A 16,685-nucleotide genomic window follows, 5' to 3' on the forward strand; every position below is an offset into this window, starting at 1 on the left:
TACTCAGACCAGGGAAAATGTGGGCCCTTTGATGAGTAAGAAAATGGACCTGGTTATGCAGACCACAGGGAAGGCTGAGGTATTGAATGCAGCCTTCACCTCAGTCTTTACCAGCAAGACTGGCTTTCAGGCATCTCAGGTCCCAGAGACCAGGGGGAATGGCTAGAGCAAAGAAGACATTCACCCTTAGTGGAAGAGGATCAAGTCAGGGAATACTTTATCAAATTGCACATATATACATCAGCTGGGCCCTGATGGGATGCACCTATGAGTGCTAAGGGAGCTGGTTGATGATATGGCAAGGACTCTCTCAATAATCCTTGAATGATCATGACAACTGGGAGAAGCACACAAGCACTGGAGGAAAGAAATTGCCAGTCCTATCTTCAAGAAGGGCAAGAAAGAGGACCTAGGGAACTACAGGCCAGACAGCCTCACAGCAGTCCCTGGGAAGGTGATGGAGAAGCTAATCCTGGAAAGCATTTCCAGGAACATGAAGGACAATAAAATCATCAGGACAAGAAAATCACATCGGGTGAGTCCAGGAAGTGTGGACTCACCAAGAAGCATGGACTCACCATGCTTGACCAACTTAAAATTTATGATGAAAGTACTGTCCTGGGAAAGGAAGGGAGAGCAGTGTCAGTAAGACTTTTGACACAGTCTTCCATAAGATCCTCATAGACAAGCTGATGAAGATGGATTAGCAGACAGTGAGCTGGACTGAAAACTGGCTGAATGCTCAGGCTTAGAGGGTAGTGGCTAGTGGCACAGTCATATTGTCACTATCAGTGTGCCCTGGGGGTTAATAATGGTTCCTGTCCTGTTTGATGTCTTCGTTAATGATATGTATGAATCTGGGCAGAATGTGCCCTCATCAAGTTTACAGATGACACAAAGCTGGGAGGTGTAGCTGATACAGTCAGTAGGGGGCCATGCTGCCATCCGGAGGGACCTCAACAGGCTGGGGAAATGGGCTGTCAGCACCTCATGGAGTTCAACAAGGAGAAATGCAAAGTCCTTCACCAGGACTTACTGGGGGCCACCCAGCTGCAAAGCAGCTGTGCAGAAAAGGCCCAGGTGGTCCTGGTGGGCACCAGGCTGAACACGAGGCAGCAATGTGCTCTTGCTGCGAAGGAAGCTTGCGGTATCCTGGGCTGCATTAGGCAAAGTGTTGTCAGCAGGTAAAGGGAGGTGATTCTTCCTTCTCCTCAGCACTGGTGGGGCCACACCTGGAGTGCTGGGTCCAGTTCTGGGCTCCCCAGTACCAGAGGGACCTGGAGATTGCCCAAGGCAGGGCTACCAGGACGATGAAGGCACTGAAGCATCTCTGCTGTGAGCAGAGGCTGGGAGAGCTGGGGCTGCTCAGCCTGGAGAAGAGGAGGCTCAGGGGGATCTCATCCGTGTCCCTAAATCCCTGACGGGAGGGTGCAGAGAGGCCGGAGCCAGGCTCTGCTCAGTGGTGCCCAGTGCCAGGACAGGAGGCCATGGGCACAGACGGGCACCCAGGAGGCTCCCTCTGAGCACCAGGCAGCACTGCTGTGCTGGGCGGGTGACGGAGCCCTGGCACAGGCTGCCCAGAGAGGCTGTGGGGTCTCCTCCTTGGGGAGCTCCAAAAGCCGCCTGGACGTGTTACTGGGCAGCCTGCTCTGGGTGTCCCAGGCTGGCAGCAGACACCCCTGCATCTCGTTGTGCCCAACCCACCGGTGCTGCGGGCTCTCCCCCCTCCTCGTCCCCCCTCCCCGCTCCCTGTGTCTGGGCAGCTCCCGGCGCGGAGCTCCGGAGCCGCCGCTGGCACGGGGGGAGATGCGGCGCGGCGCGGGGCACTTTTCCAGCAGCTCCTCCGGCGGGAGAGCCGGCGGCAGCCTCCCCTCGGCTTCCTCGGGCCGCCGCCATGCAGCGAGGCAGGGTAAGGGCGGCGGGGAGCCGAGGGCAAGGAGCCGCGGGCCGGGTGGTGGCGGTGGCGGTGGTTGTGGTGTGTGGGGGGGGTGAGCCCGGGGGTCGCTGACGGCGGCGTCGTTGCAGGTGCTGGCGGCGCTGCTGTGCGCGGCGCTGCTGCCGCTGCCCTCGGACGCCGCCAAAGCTCCCAAGCGGCCGGCTCGGCCCCGGGGCTGCGGGGAGAGGCCCGAGGAGCTGCTGGAGCAGCTGTACGGGCGGCTGGCCGCCGGCATGCTCAGCGCCTTCCACCACACGCTGCAGCCCGAGCCGCCCGGCCGCCAGCAGCACAACGCCAGCTGCCCCGCGGGGGCACGGCCGGCCGGCGACAAGAGGCTGCGGCTGCCCGTCAACATGCGCAGCGCCTCGCCCTGGGCGTACAGGTGAGAGGTGTGAGGGGGGAAAAGGGGCTGGGGGATCGGAGAGGGGCGATACGGGCGGGGATGGGGGCGCCCGGGACCGGGGAGAGGGGGACGGGGAGGAAGGGGGCTGCACGCACGGGGAGCGAGCCCTGAGGGGGCAGCGTCGGGTGGGAGCGCCAGGAGGGCTGCATGCAGAGGGGACGGTGGCTGGACACAGAGGGGAGCCCGACGGGACACAGGGGGGAACGTGATGGGACATGGACTGGAACCTGGCTGGAGTTAGAGGTGAACCTGACTGGACATAGGGAGGAACATGACGGGACGCAGAGGGGAACGTGACTGGACATGGTGGGGAACCTGACTGGATGCTGAGGTGAACCTGACTGGACATAGGGAGGAGCATGACTGGACACGGGGAAAACTGACTGGACACAGAAGGGAACCTGACTGGACGCTGAGGTGAACCTGGCTGGACACACAGGACCATAGACAGCAGGCAGTAGCCAAGCACACCGCCCATCACCTCATGGCAGCCCCATGGGGCTCAGATGCTCTCCCCAAGCCATTTCCCCAGCCACTGCTGGCTTCTAAATGCACCTGAGAGCAACACGTGCTCTGGGTGCAGCCCAACGGAGCTGTATCTCCAGGTATCCCAACACCGATAGTCCCAGCAGTTTACCATCCAGTTTGCTGTAAGAGAGCGTAGGAGAGGCATGAGTGCTGCGGTTCTCTACATGTGTTTTCAACCAGCACTTCACAAACCCACATCCCCCGAGGTGGCTGACAGGCTGTTTGTAAGGGGGCGTAAAAAAACCCAAGCAAACTTAATCTGCTGTTAGGCTGCTTAATACCCCAAAACAAGGGGCTGCGCTTCTGTGGGATACTCTGGAAAAGCTTGGAAACTTTGGTCCCATTCTCACTGACAGGTCTTCTGGTAGTTTTGTCTGAGAAAGAGTGACAGATCTGGGGACAATTTCCAGCTTTCTGTGAAGACACTGCAGGCAACGGGAAGCTAAAATGTGCAGAAACTTTAAAGAAACTTTCTTGCTACTTTCTGTGTGTTATCTTTCATAAATACTCTGAGACAGTTACTGTATATCCAGCAAACTTAAATACATCTCCTTGTTAGTGATCTCCCATAAACATTTATTTTGTGGCATGGTTTTCTCCCACTTTTAGTTTAAGAAGTAATCCTACTGAAAGAAAAATGGTTTATTTGATCAATAAGCCTTTCATAAACAAAGTATTTTTAGAAAGAGTATTTTTAGTAATACATTTTTTCAAAGCAGACTGAGAATTTTTTAACCAACCTAAACATGCAAAAAACAAGTATGATGAACACCTACTGTTAAGCTCAGGTATTTTTACATTGGTTTTGCCAAATACTCATGCTATCAGAAAATCGTTCTCCTTGTCTGAAAGTGGTGATTTCCATACTCACATCTCTTTGGGCAGGTATTTATTTTCAGTTGGAGCTCTGTATAGGCTCAGTTTGTAAGAGAGAACATTGTCTAGTTAGCAGATCTCCCCGCTTTCTCTCTTGATCCCATTTTTACTTCATTATTAGCGCTATGAGATGGCAACAAACATTGCAAGATGTGTGATGAAAGTGTAAAATATAAAATTGCTCATTATGAACAGTAAGGTGCTTTTGTTTTTACAACCTGCTGTTTCATAGATTGTGAAGCCAGATAGAAAAAGCATTAGGAAGATCAGGTTGAAGAATCAGATCAGCAGCATTTAGATGACAGGTATTCACCCCGTTACCCTCTAAGCAGTCTCCCAGATCCCACTGGAGCTGTTGCATCTCTTCAGAAAGGATGTGCTGCTCTCCATTAAAGCAGATCGTGGCACGTTATGTCTTGTCAGTGGTTAACCAACTCCACTTAAATGATCCCAACAATTTCTTTTCTATGGCAAGGGTGTTATTCTGAAAATCTGCATACAGTGCTCTCCTGTGTTATGGAACTATTTTTATGAGCCTGCTTACATTTAATTCTCTCAGGTCTTCCTCATAAATTGCTCCCCTTCCCTTATCTTACCAAGGGTCGCAGGATGGGGCACCCCCAAAGCACGACTGGCACTGTTTGAATCTTGCATTGAGATTCCTGCCCAGTTCCAGCATCTCGCAGACTTCAGAAGCTCTCTGGCCTCTTTTCTGCCACTAAAGAGTTACAGAGCAGTTGATCTCTCCTTAATGCAGACAGGGTCTTTTTTCCTTTTGACCTGCATTTTCATGTCTGAGATATATTGTGCTATTTCTCTGTCTTCACTGGTGTTGCAGCAGTTCCCGTTGTGACCAGCTGCAGATTTCATTAACATACTGTTTGTACTCCCCATTCCAGATCATTAATAATAAAGATATTAAGTCTGGCTCTACTTACCTTCCCCTGAAGATCTCCCTAGGCACCTGTTCCCAGCTGTTTAACACTGCTTCTTGTAATTCTTCTGCTTGCATGACACTTCAAGTCAACTGCAATTTTTTTCAAACCAACATTTGTGAGAAAGAATGAAATAATTTACTTAGAGATCCATGCGTAACGTCCACCCTACTGCTCTGTATCCAAGTTTGTCCAAGTGTGGAAGAATTAGGCTTGACTGAGTAAAAGTACAGGTGATTCTTGTGTGGTTTCTTTCCTTGTCTTTGTTCTGTTGTCATTACTTATTTTCTATTTGATATCTTTAATTTTGTTATACAAATTACAAGACTTGCATCACTTTTGGCTTGCTACAACCCAAAGATACAGGAGTTGCACGTGGATTGCACCAAGGATCCATCTGATCCAACATCCTGCTGCTGGCAGGTAACTAACAGTTGGTATTTCAGGCAAAAGTTAGGGGAAAGTACTAATTCATCTGCCTGATACTGAAATTCCATCCTGATGGTCACAGGAGATCAATGTATAGCTCGGAGCATGAAGTTCAGCCACCCGTATCGCTCCTTACTCTGCGGAGCTATAAAGAGGCATCAGAGTTCCCTGAACTGAAGTCAGCTGAGCTGAGTGAAATCTGGAGGATGCTGGATGTGCTCAGCATGGCGGGGAGCTGGGCCAGGAATTACCCATTTTTTTAAAAAAAAGTAGAGTCGAAAGCAGCAGCTCTGCCTTGAAAGCAGCATGCTGTGAAATCATCAGGCCGACGGTGTGCCAGCTTGTGACCTCTCTCCAGGCACTGCTTGGTAGCATTGCATGGACACTCAGTGAGACCCAGGCAGCCTGCTTCTACAGGGAAGTGCCATGGTCCTTGGCCATTGCCATGTTTTACAGGAGCTTCACAGGTTTGTGCAGGGGCTTCTCTCACCACCCCTTCCCTCACCATGACAGCACTGGCTGGGTGTCACTTGTTAAAATCTACAGAAGCCACAGGCGTGGTGGAACCTTACCAAGGCAAGCTCAGCTCCAGAGATGCACACCCAAGTAACTTCACTCGTGGACACGAGCCATTAAAAAGGGGTTAATTTTAAACACGTGCCTACACGTTTGTAGGCTCTGATCGTAAAGCTGGGTGTAAAGGTTGAGCCGTCTGGTCCCGCTGAAGTCAATGGCAAGTTTGCAGACAGTGCTGATCTGTGATTTCTGTGACGGGGCTGTTCCATTCATCAGCCCCAGGTGCTGTTCCATTCATCAGCTGTTTATTTTCATCGGCTTCGGTTTTATTGTCTGTTGTCTTAGGGCTCTAATACCTTTCATGGCTAGAAATTACAGGAAGAGTTATAGGAATACATTCAGAGGCTTCTGCAAACACACTTCTGCATGAATTTGGCAAAAACCTTGATGTGTATTCAAGAATTCATTCCTGATTCTGAATTTCCAAGTCTCATGGATTTTGTGTTTGTCTCTGGGAGCTTACTCCCATGTTTACTAAAGGCTCACTTACTGGGTTGAAAGATGAGCTTAGAGCTTTAGTTTCTCAAAAGCTGAGCCTGCCTTCTTTTGTTTTGCATCCAGCATTTTGTCTCTGCTAGAAAAGTAATAAGGGACTTCTGTAGAGAGGTGATGGTTTCCACAGGGGGTTGTTTACTGATAGGCAGTAAGATGAAATAATCAGCAACGCTTCTCAACATCCTTTAAGGATTCCTTCTTAAACTCCTTTCCTGTACTGAGTTCCTAGGCAGCAACACTGAGTAAAGCAGAGATTTAATTGTTATTGTCAGTGTTAACCTCATCAGGAAACCCAGTGTTAGCTGGTCCCTTTCTCAGACGTTGCCTAGCTTGTTTTTTCTGCTTTTCAAAAAACAATTTCAGTTTATGCATATCCTTGGCTTAGTGCTTATTTACGTAAAATCTCAATAAAAACAATACAGGCAAGTTTGTCTTTACCACTGAAGGCAAGCTTGTCTGCTGTGCTTTTGAAAAAATGTCATACAAGGGTGGCATTTCCTTTAAACAAGACTCCAGTGATTTTCAAGACCCTTACCCAGCTCATTTTCCAAGATTTGACATTATCGTGTGGCTCAGCATGCAAGAGCCAGAGATGCAGGTGAGGGCAAGAACAGAAGGGGACGCAGAACTGCTGTCCTCGTGGTTTGAGTGCATGCTCGTACAACAGCTGGATGTTATCAGAGGTCTAACATGCACAGCATCGTCCCTTTACCTTGCACTCTGAAGTATTTACAGCATTAGGAGCTAACAACTATTTTTTTCCCTTAGCAAGACATTTATTTCTCTGTAGCAGGAGTTCTTCTGTTGAGTTTACATCGTGCTTAGTTTGTTTGATGTGCAGATATTTAACTCCAGTGCTTGTGTAACTGAATAGCCTCACGCCAGCTGTGATTTTCTGAAGAGGTGGCTGTACCTGCCGAATCCAGCACAGCATCTGACCCTCTGGGTTTGAACTACAAAGTGGTAATATTGTTAAAAATGCTACATCTGACAGTAGCAGTACAGGACAAGACAGATGAAGTCTTTGCAAGAGCTTTGCTTGTGACAGAAGTGTCTCTCTTGATTTCCAGGCTTAGTGCATAAACGGCAGGAAGTTTGTTTTTCACTGGGAGCTCTCAGAACACTTACAGGGTCATAAGGAAAAGCACCCTCGAACGAGTCACACTTCATTAGCAGTTCCAGTTCAGTACAAACCCGCTGCTTGTTCCAGCAGATGGAAACACAGCAGCCCCGCACAGCTCGCTGCTGTCACTTGCAGCTGAGGAGCACGGGCTGGGCAGCAGCTTGCTGCATCACCAGCAACATCGACAGCTCCTCCCAGCTGGTGCATCTTTCACTAGGTGCAGGAAGGAGTCGGGGAACCGACTGCTTTTTATCCAGATCTTTAACCCAAGTTTAAATATAAAAATGTATATAAAAATGCTAAATATAAAAATATATATAAAAATGCTTTTTATCCAGATCTTTAACCCAAGTTTAACCAAACACGTTTGTCCTGTTGCAGGAGAAGACTTAAAAATGTGACTGGTAGTGCTGGGAGTAATGGATCTGCATCAGGCTTCAGCAGCAGAGCCTGTTGTAGACACAAAGCGATTACGTGCAATGCGTGAAGGCAGGAGGCAGGTCTCACAAGTGCCCTCACACGGCTGGGTTACTGGGGTTTGCTGGCAGTGCAGACCCCATCGGTCTGGGCTCCCTAGAAAGAATAAAATGGGGCTTCAGTTACACTTTCTTAAAAGGTTTGAGGTGAAGATGCAGAACCCTGGGTATGGTTCCAAAGCGGTGTACGTTTAGTGCAGCATTTGGTTTCCGGAGGCATTACTCCACACGTTCTGGTTCGTTATTACCGAAGTTCAGGTCTGGATGCAAAACCATGTTTTGGATTCACTTTGGGGTTTGGAGCCTCTCTGATTCCTTTCAGTCCTCATCTCATGGAGCAGGAGTTTCTATACCACACTTGAGAATAGAGGAGATTTTCCAAATAGAGGAGGAAATCACACCACACCATCCTTCCAAAAAACCTCACTGGTGCCAGACTTTTGCCACATGGGAATTCAGAATGGGGAGGTTTGTTGTAGACCCTGATTCCACTGACACAGTCCTCTTGTTATTAGTGGAAGTGCTGTTTGCACCAAGCTTTTTTTGTGCTTTCCAGTAACATCATAAACCAGGTGCTAGAGATAACACAGTATGGGAAATACCACTGCCTTGACACACGGTGAGTTTAACAGCCTGCCACTGAAATTATTCACGTTCAGGTTTGAAATGGGAATGTATCGCAGGAGGAATGACCGTGTTCCACTTACTGCTGGCTAGCAGACATTTTATGTCACATTGGTGTGAGATCCTGTAACACGAAGGTATTTCCTGGGGAAAGTAAGCAAGTGCAAATGGGACAGAGAAGCTTTGCAAAACCTATCTGCAGCATCACAGATGTCTGGCTGTGGGAGAGCTGGTCACATTTCTCTGCGAGGAAATCAAGTTCCTTAAAAAAGGCAAAGAATCCGGAATATATGGTAAAATATATATAAAATACCACAAAAATAACAGTAAAAAAGCCTATTTTCTTTGATGAAGGGATAACTGGGTTTGTGTTTGTCTAAAGTTGCAGTTCCAGATTTGTTTCAGTGTGGTACACTGGGGTTACTTCTCCTGAAAAGAGCAGCCCCCCTCCGCCCCCATCCACAGCTGTGTGTCCGCGCTGCCTCATTCATGTAGGACTCTGCTCCACGCGGCAAGACAGCTGAAGACCCAAATCCAGCTTTCAGCCAGGCAGCTTTCCAGCTGGAGGAATTCCCCCGTCAGTCCTGTGACCAGGAGAACCTGAGCACCAGCGCAGGGCAGAGGTGCGAGGGAGAGACGGGCTGCAGCTTTTGATGAGTAAAGTGCCCGTGTCGCTACAGCTGGAGGCAGGCTTATGCTGCCCCTTCTGCAGCAGAAGTCCCTTCTCATCTCAGAGTTCACTGATACCTTCTCTAATATCAAACCTTTGACTGTTACTCATTTTTTTAGCCTCCGCTGCTGTAATTTCCAGGCCAAGCACGGGAAATGATTGATTATGTTTGCAAGAAAAACCCCACTCTGCTTCACTGCTGGAAAACTTACCAAATAAAGAGGCAGTCAGACACTGCCGCAGAGCCTCTGGGCAGACCTCTGGGGAATCTCCTGTGGAGGTTTTTAAGAACAGGCTGGACAAACATCAGCAAACGCCTCCAGGCTTGCCTTGGTGGAGGCATTTGGCCCAGATGACCTCCCCGAGCGTCCTCCCACTCCCGCAGCCTGCAGGAGAGGCCTGGCAGCCTGCTGCGTGTGGGTGAGCAGCCTGCTGCGTGAAGGGGGAGCAGGGGCATGGGGGAGAAAAGGGTTTTCTGCTAGGTGAGAGGTGAGTGAGTGCTGCTGGTAAGAAACACAGGGTCAGCATCCTCCCCGGGGCTCTGGGGAAGGAGCACGGGGGCGGCCCACGCTGACACACAGCACGTGGCTCAACCAGCTCTGAAAAAGAGCCAGTGCTGAAGTGCCAGGGCAGAAAGGGATCTGGGGAGAGGTCCTCCACAAAGAGGACTGCGGGTGTATGTTACACGTATAAAAACAATCCTCTTTTTCTGGCGATGCAAACATTTTTGCTGGACTGATGGCACCCAGTTGTAATTAGCGAGTTACAGCCATGCCCTGCAATTATTTCCAGTGTAAGCAGGAGAAGTGGGTGAAGATCTGAGCAACAAATCCATCATCACCATGATATTCTTTGTAACTACACACTTCATTTTTTATGCTGTGTACTCCTTTTTTAATTTCAAAAAATAAACCACGCTGACTTTATCAGCTTTTACCGTCTGCTGAGAACACCAGTTTTGAGGCAGTCAGGATCACTATTACTTGAAACCCAAATATCACGCCTTTATTTCTGCCTCCAGCTGCGTCCGGTGAGGAATGTTGTGTCTTGGACTCCGCTGGTGCAAGCTGCACTTAGGATCCAAGCTGTCCAGCGACTGCTAATGGGAACTTTCCAGAAACGGTGCTTTAGTAAGCAAAGCGAATGGGTAAAACAACAAAATGTAGGAAAACAAAAAATAGAGGATGTACGCTCTGGAACCTTTGGGGCAATGCCTCACTTCAAAACGTGGCAGGAGAGGGCAGCAAAAACATTAATATTGCAGTTTATCTCAGTGTAGGCATGCATGTGTTATTATTCTGTTAGAGGGAGAAGCAGAGACAAGAGAGGTGAATTAGGGAAAGAAAAGCCGAGTTCTGCTTTCAAGAGGAAGGAACCTTTACAACCCCGAACACCCCAAGCATATGAGGGAGCAAAAACTATCGCGGAAAGAATGGTACAATTTAACACTATTTAAATTATAAAACTTTAAATCATCACATCATAGCTTCTACAGTAACAATGTTAACAAGTAGTTGTCGTAGTTTTTAAGAATTTAAGGTGGATCAAAAGTTTGGAAATGTCCAAGGTTCTTTTTTAATGTCCCAGCTACCCACTCAGTCACAGGCAAGACGGACTCCTTTTAAACCCCCGAATCTCACGTTTCGGAAAGCCAGGCACTTCATCCTTCAGCGTGCCCTGTAGGACCCGGGCAGGTCTGTAAGCTGGCTGTTCATGCTTTTTCTTTCCGTTTTACAAATAAGAAGCCAGACAGCAACAACTACAGCTGTTTTTCCTGGCCAAAAAAAAAGAAAAGAAAAAAAAGCCAACAAAAAAAAAACGCTGTATAAATGTTTACAGTCAAACAACATTACAATAATGTTTTCCAGATGAATACATGGAGAGATGCTAATGACTCTTTATTATTTGCTTTCCTGTAGAATTTCATACGATCCCACGAGATACCCTAAGTACATTCCCGAAGCGTACTGCCTGTGCAAGGGCTGCCTCATGGGGATCTTCGGCGAGGAGAATTTCCACTTCCGCAGCACCCCCGTGTACATGCCCACCGTCATCCTCCGCCGCACTTCGTCCTGTGCCGGGGGCCGCTACGTGTACACGGAAGACTACGTCACTATCCCCGTGGGCTGCACTTGTGTCCCCGAGCCAGAGAAAGAGGCCGAAAGTGTAAATTCCAGCATAGATAAGCAAGAAATGAAGTTGCTCGTAAACCAGAACAAGCCATCATCAGAATGAAGAGTGTATGAAGAATCATGTGTATAGGATTGGCTTCACATTATTTTCCCACCTCAGGAAACTGCATGACAGCAGAACACTGAGCAGCTTACCCTGATTCTCTACTTGCAGTCATTTCAGTTATAAGATGGAAATTTTTGCCCGGTCACTCAGATCATTAGCAACCGCAATTCGTACCAAGAACTTCTTTAGCTCTTGTGAGTATTTTTACAAATTCCAGCGTAGCTTCTTTTTTTTTTTTTTCCTTAGAGCAGAACATTTTATTCTTGCTTATTCACAGTAAATTTTAGATGATGCAAATGTACAACATGCTATCTGTTACTATAGCAGACTACTGGTTGTAGATATTTTGAAGGAGTCTCTTATACTCTGCTTTTAAATACTTTTATATAAAGATCACACAGCTACCACACGTGTGTCAAGTCAGCAGTTAAAAGGATGTTTTTTCAGGCAGGGAGAGCTTTCCTCTATACTGCATATCTCAACTCACAGCAGTGTTCTTGGCTGTTACACCTTTGGCTGTTTATATACTACAGAACGGGAACCTTTGCTGTGCAGGAGTCATTCATGAAACAACATCCTACGAGTGCTGTTTTTAAACTTGCCAAATTGCTAAGGGTACAAAACTGTTGAGGAAAAGCATGCTAGGATATTATAAAAGCACAGTGGATGTTTCCAGTGTGGACTAAGTCTAATTGCAAAGAAAATATCCATTAGGAAAAAAAAAACACCAACAACCTTGGGTCCCAAGAGTTCTGTATTAGATTTCATTCACCATTAACTGCTTGCTGGTTGTTGTGATAACATTGTGTTCCGTGAAGTTGAAAGGCCAAAATGTTTTTCATGTTAGGAAAGGAAATTCTCCATTTAAAAATCAAGTACAAAGGGTAGGCTTCATCCACGTACCTGCAGATGAGTAAACAGTCTACGTGCTTCACTTTTAGATGGTACGGAGGTCACTGAGGTGAGTCCCAGACAACCCAAACTTGTTAAATCCAAGTGATTTATACCATTAGTGCTGCTCGTTTTTCCCTGGGCTACCAGTAGCAGACAATCACCTGCAAAAACACTCAGTTTTCCATCTCTGTAGCCTACAGGAACCTGGGGGCAAAACCTAACTGCAAACCCTCGATTTCTAAAACCCCATGTTTCCAGAGTGAGGGTCCAAAGGCTGACTTAGTTGAGGGAACAATAATCAGGAATAGCTGGGCATACCCTGCATGACCACAACTGCTCCAAGAGTCACAATCACCAAAGCTGATAAATCTCAGAATGAACACCCCAGTGTCTTTTAACAGTTGACTGACCATGACTGCAATGCCATTGCAAACCAGAGTAAATACCGCATGTGCCAAGGTCTTTGCTGCATCGAGAATCTCCAAATTGGGCTTAGTTCACACGGAGGACGTCCCTACTGTACACAATGGCACACTCACTCCTTCGGGCTGTCATTGGATGAAGAATGGAAAGGCAACAAGCCAAACAGAATTAACAAGTTAATAGAGAATTAAAATCATATGACAACTTCTTGTCTTGGTGTGCATTTACTGACTGTGCCCTTTATGACTCAGTACAGCATAACAGTATTTTCATAGTGCAATCTGTAGCTTCTTACAAAGCTTAAAACAACTTTTAAGGGCTCCACAAACCAATAAAAGGAAGATCCCCATCACAATGTCAGATTGACGTATATAACTGTTTCCTTGCAGATGTTTTTTTTTCACAATTCTACTTGTCTTTAGCTCTGTGTCTCCTCAAACCGGGATGCTTCTAGCTCAAAGGGATGCTCAAAGAAAGGTTCAAAGGAGGTCACAAAGTGTTTACACTACTCAGAGAACAGCTAATTGCCTAGCTGCTGCCGGCAATTAAAGGTAGTTACCTGTTCCCCAGAGAATGTAAATACTTGCAGCTATTACAGCCACTTTTCCATCCTCCTAATGTGGAAGGACTTCTCACCCTCTGAGAACAGGGAAATGCTAATCAAAGACAGAGGGCCTCAAAAGGGAGGCACAGCCAGAGAAACACTGCATTAGATGATGCTTCAGCAGTCCCAGTTCCTTAAGGTTTCACGATTATGCAGTGTTTTCTTTCCACGCTCACACTTCAGACAGGGTGAAATCGGACCTTCAGACTCCCCAACATATAAATTCACTGTAAAATACTGTAAAGCCCCACAGCAACAACAAAAAGACCCCAAACCGCACAGCCCTCAGCACTTAGTAAATACTCAACTACTAAGTTAAGGAGTGTCCACACATTTATTTGTCTGGAATTGAGAAGGAAAAAAAAAAAAGAAATCTCACTTTTTGCTGTAACACTCTGTCCTGCAGGCATAAATTACGGCATCAGTTTGAGGTTTTCCAAGTAACCAGAGCATGTTCTGGGAATTCCTGGGAATGCTGGGCTCAGAGCAGGTAAATGGAACACAACTGGTTCTGCCAACCCAGAAAAACAGATGCTGTAGCTTACATAAAGCTCCAGGAATTGGATGACTGAAAGGAAAGTATTAGGGAACTGCAAAACCTCAGCGGATCAATAGATTATGGATGTTGGCGACCTCCTTCCCTGCATACTCAACAAGTGCAGAAAGCTTCCTATGGTCGCAGGCACCTCCATGCTATTCCACTTAGAGGCCGGCTTCCTTTGTTAATCTTCATTCACTTCTGGGACAAACACTTTGGCTGAGCCAGTTTGCTTCCTGGTCCAGCTCTCCCATTAGCTGTCTCCTAAAAGCCGTGTTTATGTTTCAGCATGAGCAACTGTTTGATAATAATTTGTTAGTGAACAACTGTTTCCTAATACTTCACATCAAAAGCGATTAGCCATGCAAACATTTGTTAACCTTCACAACACCCTTCCATTACGCCCTCCCTCCACGTTACTCATGTGGAAAAGTTCGAGTATTAAATGCAGTTTGTGTTTGTTTAGACTTTTTCCCCTTTTTTTAAGATCTCATCACATCATGGATTTATATCAGGTTGACTTCAACCGCGGTGCGACATTTTCCAGCTTCTCGCCCTCCGGTTACAGCTGCCGTAGCCTTGCCTTTAATTTGCACGGGGGGAGGGAAGTTCACTGGAGTTGCTTCAAGGCTCACAAACTGTTGACACAAGGCAGACATGAAATGCCTCATTGAACCAACTCCAGGCCCAATAAATGCAAACAATTCAAAGCTGAAACTATCTGGCAGCTGTGGCTGATTTGAGAAATCTTTTGTTGTGCCAGGAAAATCTTTTCCTTCAATGAGGTTGTCCCTGGAATACATTAGGAGCCACAAAACACGGAACAATATCCTCGGTAAAGAACTTCTCTTCTCTGTAGTATCACTTAGGATACGCCGGAAAAATTGTGTCCCGCAGGAAGGCTGAGGAAACCCTGAGATGCCAGCTTAGGTTTAAAGGCCTGTCATCACACGGAGCTGTTCGCATGAGTAGGCAGTGACCTACAGCTGCAAGCAAACACGAAATCACCAGCAGCAAGTGGACAAGGGAAAAAGGCTATCACACACACCCAGAAAGCATAAACACCTGCATATTTCTTCGGGATTAAGCAGCAGATTTACCATAGCTACATATTTCTGCTGGGTGGCATCAGCTACCACGTGGTTTTGCAGCACTTCTTTCTAAGGAGGTTGCAAAATAGGTGGAGGAGCAGCGACAGGAGCTGCTTCCCTTGCCCCGTGCAGAGGGGGGAAGGCGGCCGTGTTGTATGGAGCCCGGCCAGCTGTGCCAGGTAAGTGCGGCAGCAACTTTAATGGGAAATGCAGGTCAGAGCTTAATCAAAGTACCTTGGATTTCATGCCATGGCATTCTCAAAATGCTCCACCTGTCATCTCGGGGGAGATGTGGGCAGCTGTGGGATCTGCTCCTCCACCTGCAGCCGTCAGCCCGTGCGCACGATGCTGGGTTTCCCTTGCTGACTGTCACCTTTGCACGGACACACGCGCCCGCACGGTGCTGAGGTGTCCTGCTGCTGCACGGCTGCAGCGTGTCATAACGCGTGCCTCCGCAGTCATAAACGCCTCTGGAAGAGTGGCATCGTAATGAAAACCTCACCACAGGCTGCTCCAAGAGAAAGGCAGTCCCCAAAAGATCCACAGTAATGCCAGCCACTCCTCACTTGACACTGATATTTTGTTTTATAATCACGTTACTGAAAAGAGAGCTATTTGCTGTTACAGAACATTTCTTAGAGTTGGCACAAAGTACAGATTCACTACAGATTTTTGTGACTTGCAGCCTCAGGAACACGGCTACTTCCCCAGAAAGGACAAAACCAGCTTGCATCCTCTCACTGACGAAAGCTGTGTGAATGCCACCAGTCATGCTGAGCTTGGGCAGCTGCCCGAGCTCGCCAGCCTTCTAAGGGGGAAGCCGGTGGACAACGGGCTGCTGTATTGAGCACATCTACAAAACCGTACGTGTTCCCTCATTTTCATAACCACGCGTCTTCACAGAACCTCTTTTCAAAGGGGCCTGACCGACGCGTGAGAGCAGCAGCTGCTTTCTTGGTGAACTGAATTTCTTGGTACAACTCAACGTTGTACATCTTTAAAAAAAAGTAATGGCTCTCTGATGAAATCGACAAAACTATCTTTCAGTTCTGTTGTAGCGAGCCCAACAACGCAGCTTTAGCAAAAGGAAGCAGGCAACTGCAGGACATTACCAGCAAAGCAGCAACACATGTGAAGCTTGTACTCGAACAGCACGTTCTAATTTAGGTGGGCAGAGTATCGTCAGCTCTGGCAGCCGTACCGTACCTGTCCCATCTGAAGCCTCTATGCAGTTAGAAATAAGTTTCAGGAGGTGCTTCACATTGCATTGCTTCCATCTGCCTGGTGTGTAAGACATTTGTGGTAACTAACACAAACCAGCCTCCAGCTGTGATTTGTGCCCATGCCTACGCATTTAATGTTGGTTTGCTTTATTTTGGAACTGGCCACATAACAGCGATGGCTCAGGCTCCAGAAACACTGCTAATAACCCCAGCTGGGTGTCACCTGCGGGCAGTGATTTTCAGGGGAAATTCAGGCTTTGGTGGGCTCAACAGCAAGGACACCTTCTGGTTTGAACAGCAGGACAGTATCGGCCACGGGTGTGCAGTGACTCGGATCTGCCTCAGCTCTCCATTCCCCTGTGTGCTCTGCCTCTGCAGTTCCTTGTTGCCAGCCACCTGATGAAAACCAGTGCCTGTGAAAGAAAAAACTGGTACCACAAAACTCAGGAACACTATGGAGGGGGGAGGCACAGGCAAAAAAAGTGAGGAGGGAAAACTTACAGAGTGAGTTCTCCACCACAAAATAATTTTCTTAATACGTCTTCTAGTTGCCTCATTTTGTAGATGCAGCATTTCTGTTAGCCTTTTACGTGATCCCAGTAT

At 47.6% G+C, this 16,685-nt stretch overlaps 1 protein-coding gene across 1 annotated transcript; it reads left to right on the forward strand.

The window, feature by feature from the left end:
• The first annotated feature begins 1,656 nt into the window (after positions 1 to 1,656).
• Positions 1,657 to 12,830, forward strand: IL17D (interleukin 17D). The gene is made up of 3 exons (XM_068671149.1): positions 1,657 to 1,909; positions 2,026 to 2,318; positions 10,991 to 12,830. Exons 1-3 carry the CDS (start codon positions 1,895 to 1,897, stop codon positions 11,304 to 11,306), a joined length of 624 nt encoding a protein of 207 aa, XP_068527250.1. The 5' UTR covers positions 1,657 to 1,894; the 3' UTR covers positions 11,307 to 12,830.
• Positions 12,831 to 16,685: the final 3,855 nt, after the last annotated feature.

The sequence above is a fragment of the Anas acuta genome, chromosome 1, assembly GCF_963932015.1.
Source record: "Anas acuta chromosome 1, bAnaAcu1.1, whole genome shotgun sequence".
Lineage (NCBI taxonomy): Eukaryota > Metazoa > Chordata > Aves > Anseriformes > Anatidae > Anas > Anas acuta.

Coding starts and splice junctions, on each gene's coding strand:
- IL17D (XM_068671149.1), top strand. Junction 2,319..10,990: donor GCCTCGCCCTGGGCGTACAG/GTGAGAGGTGTG, acceptor GCTTTCCTGTAG/AATTTCATACGATCCCACGA.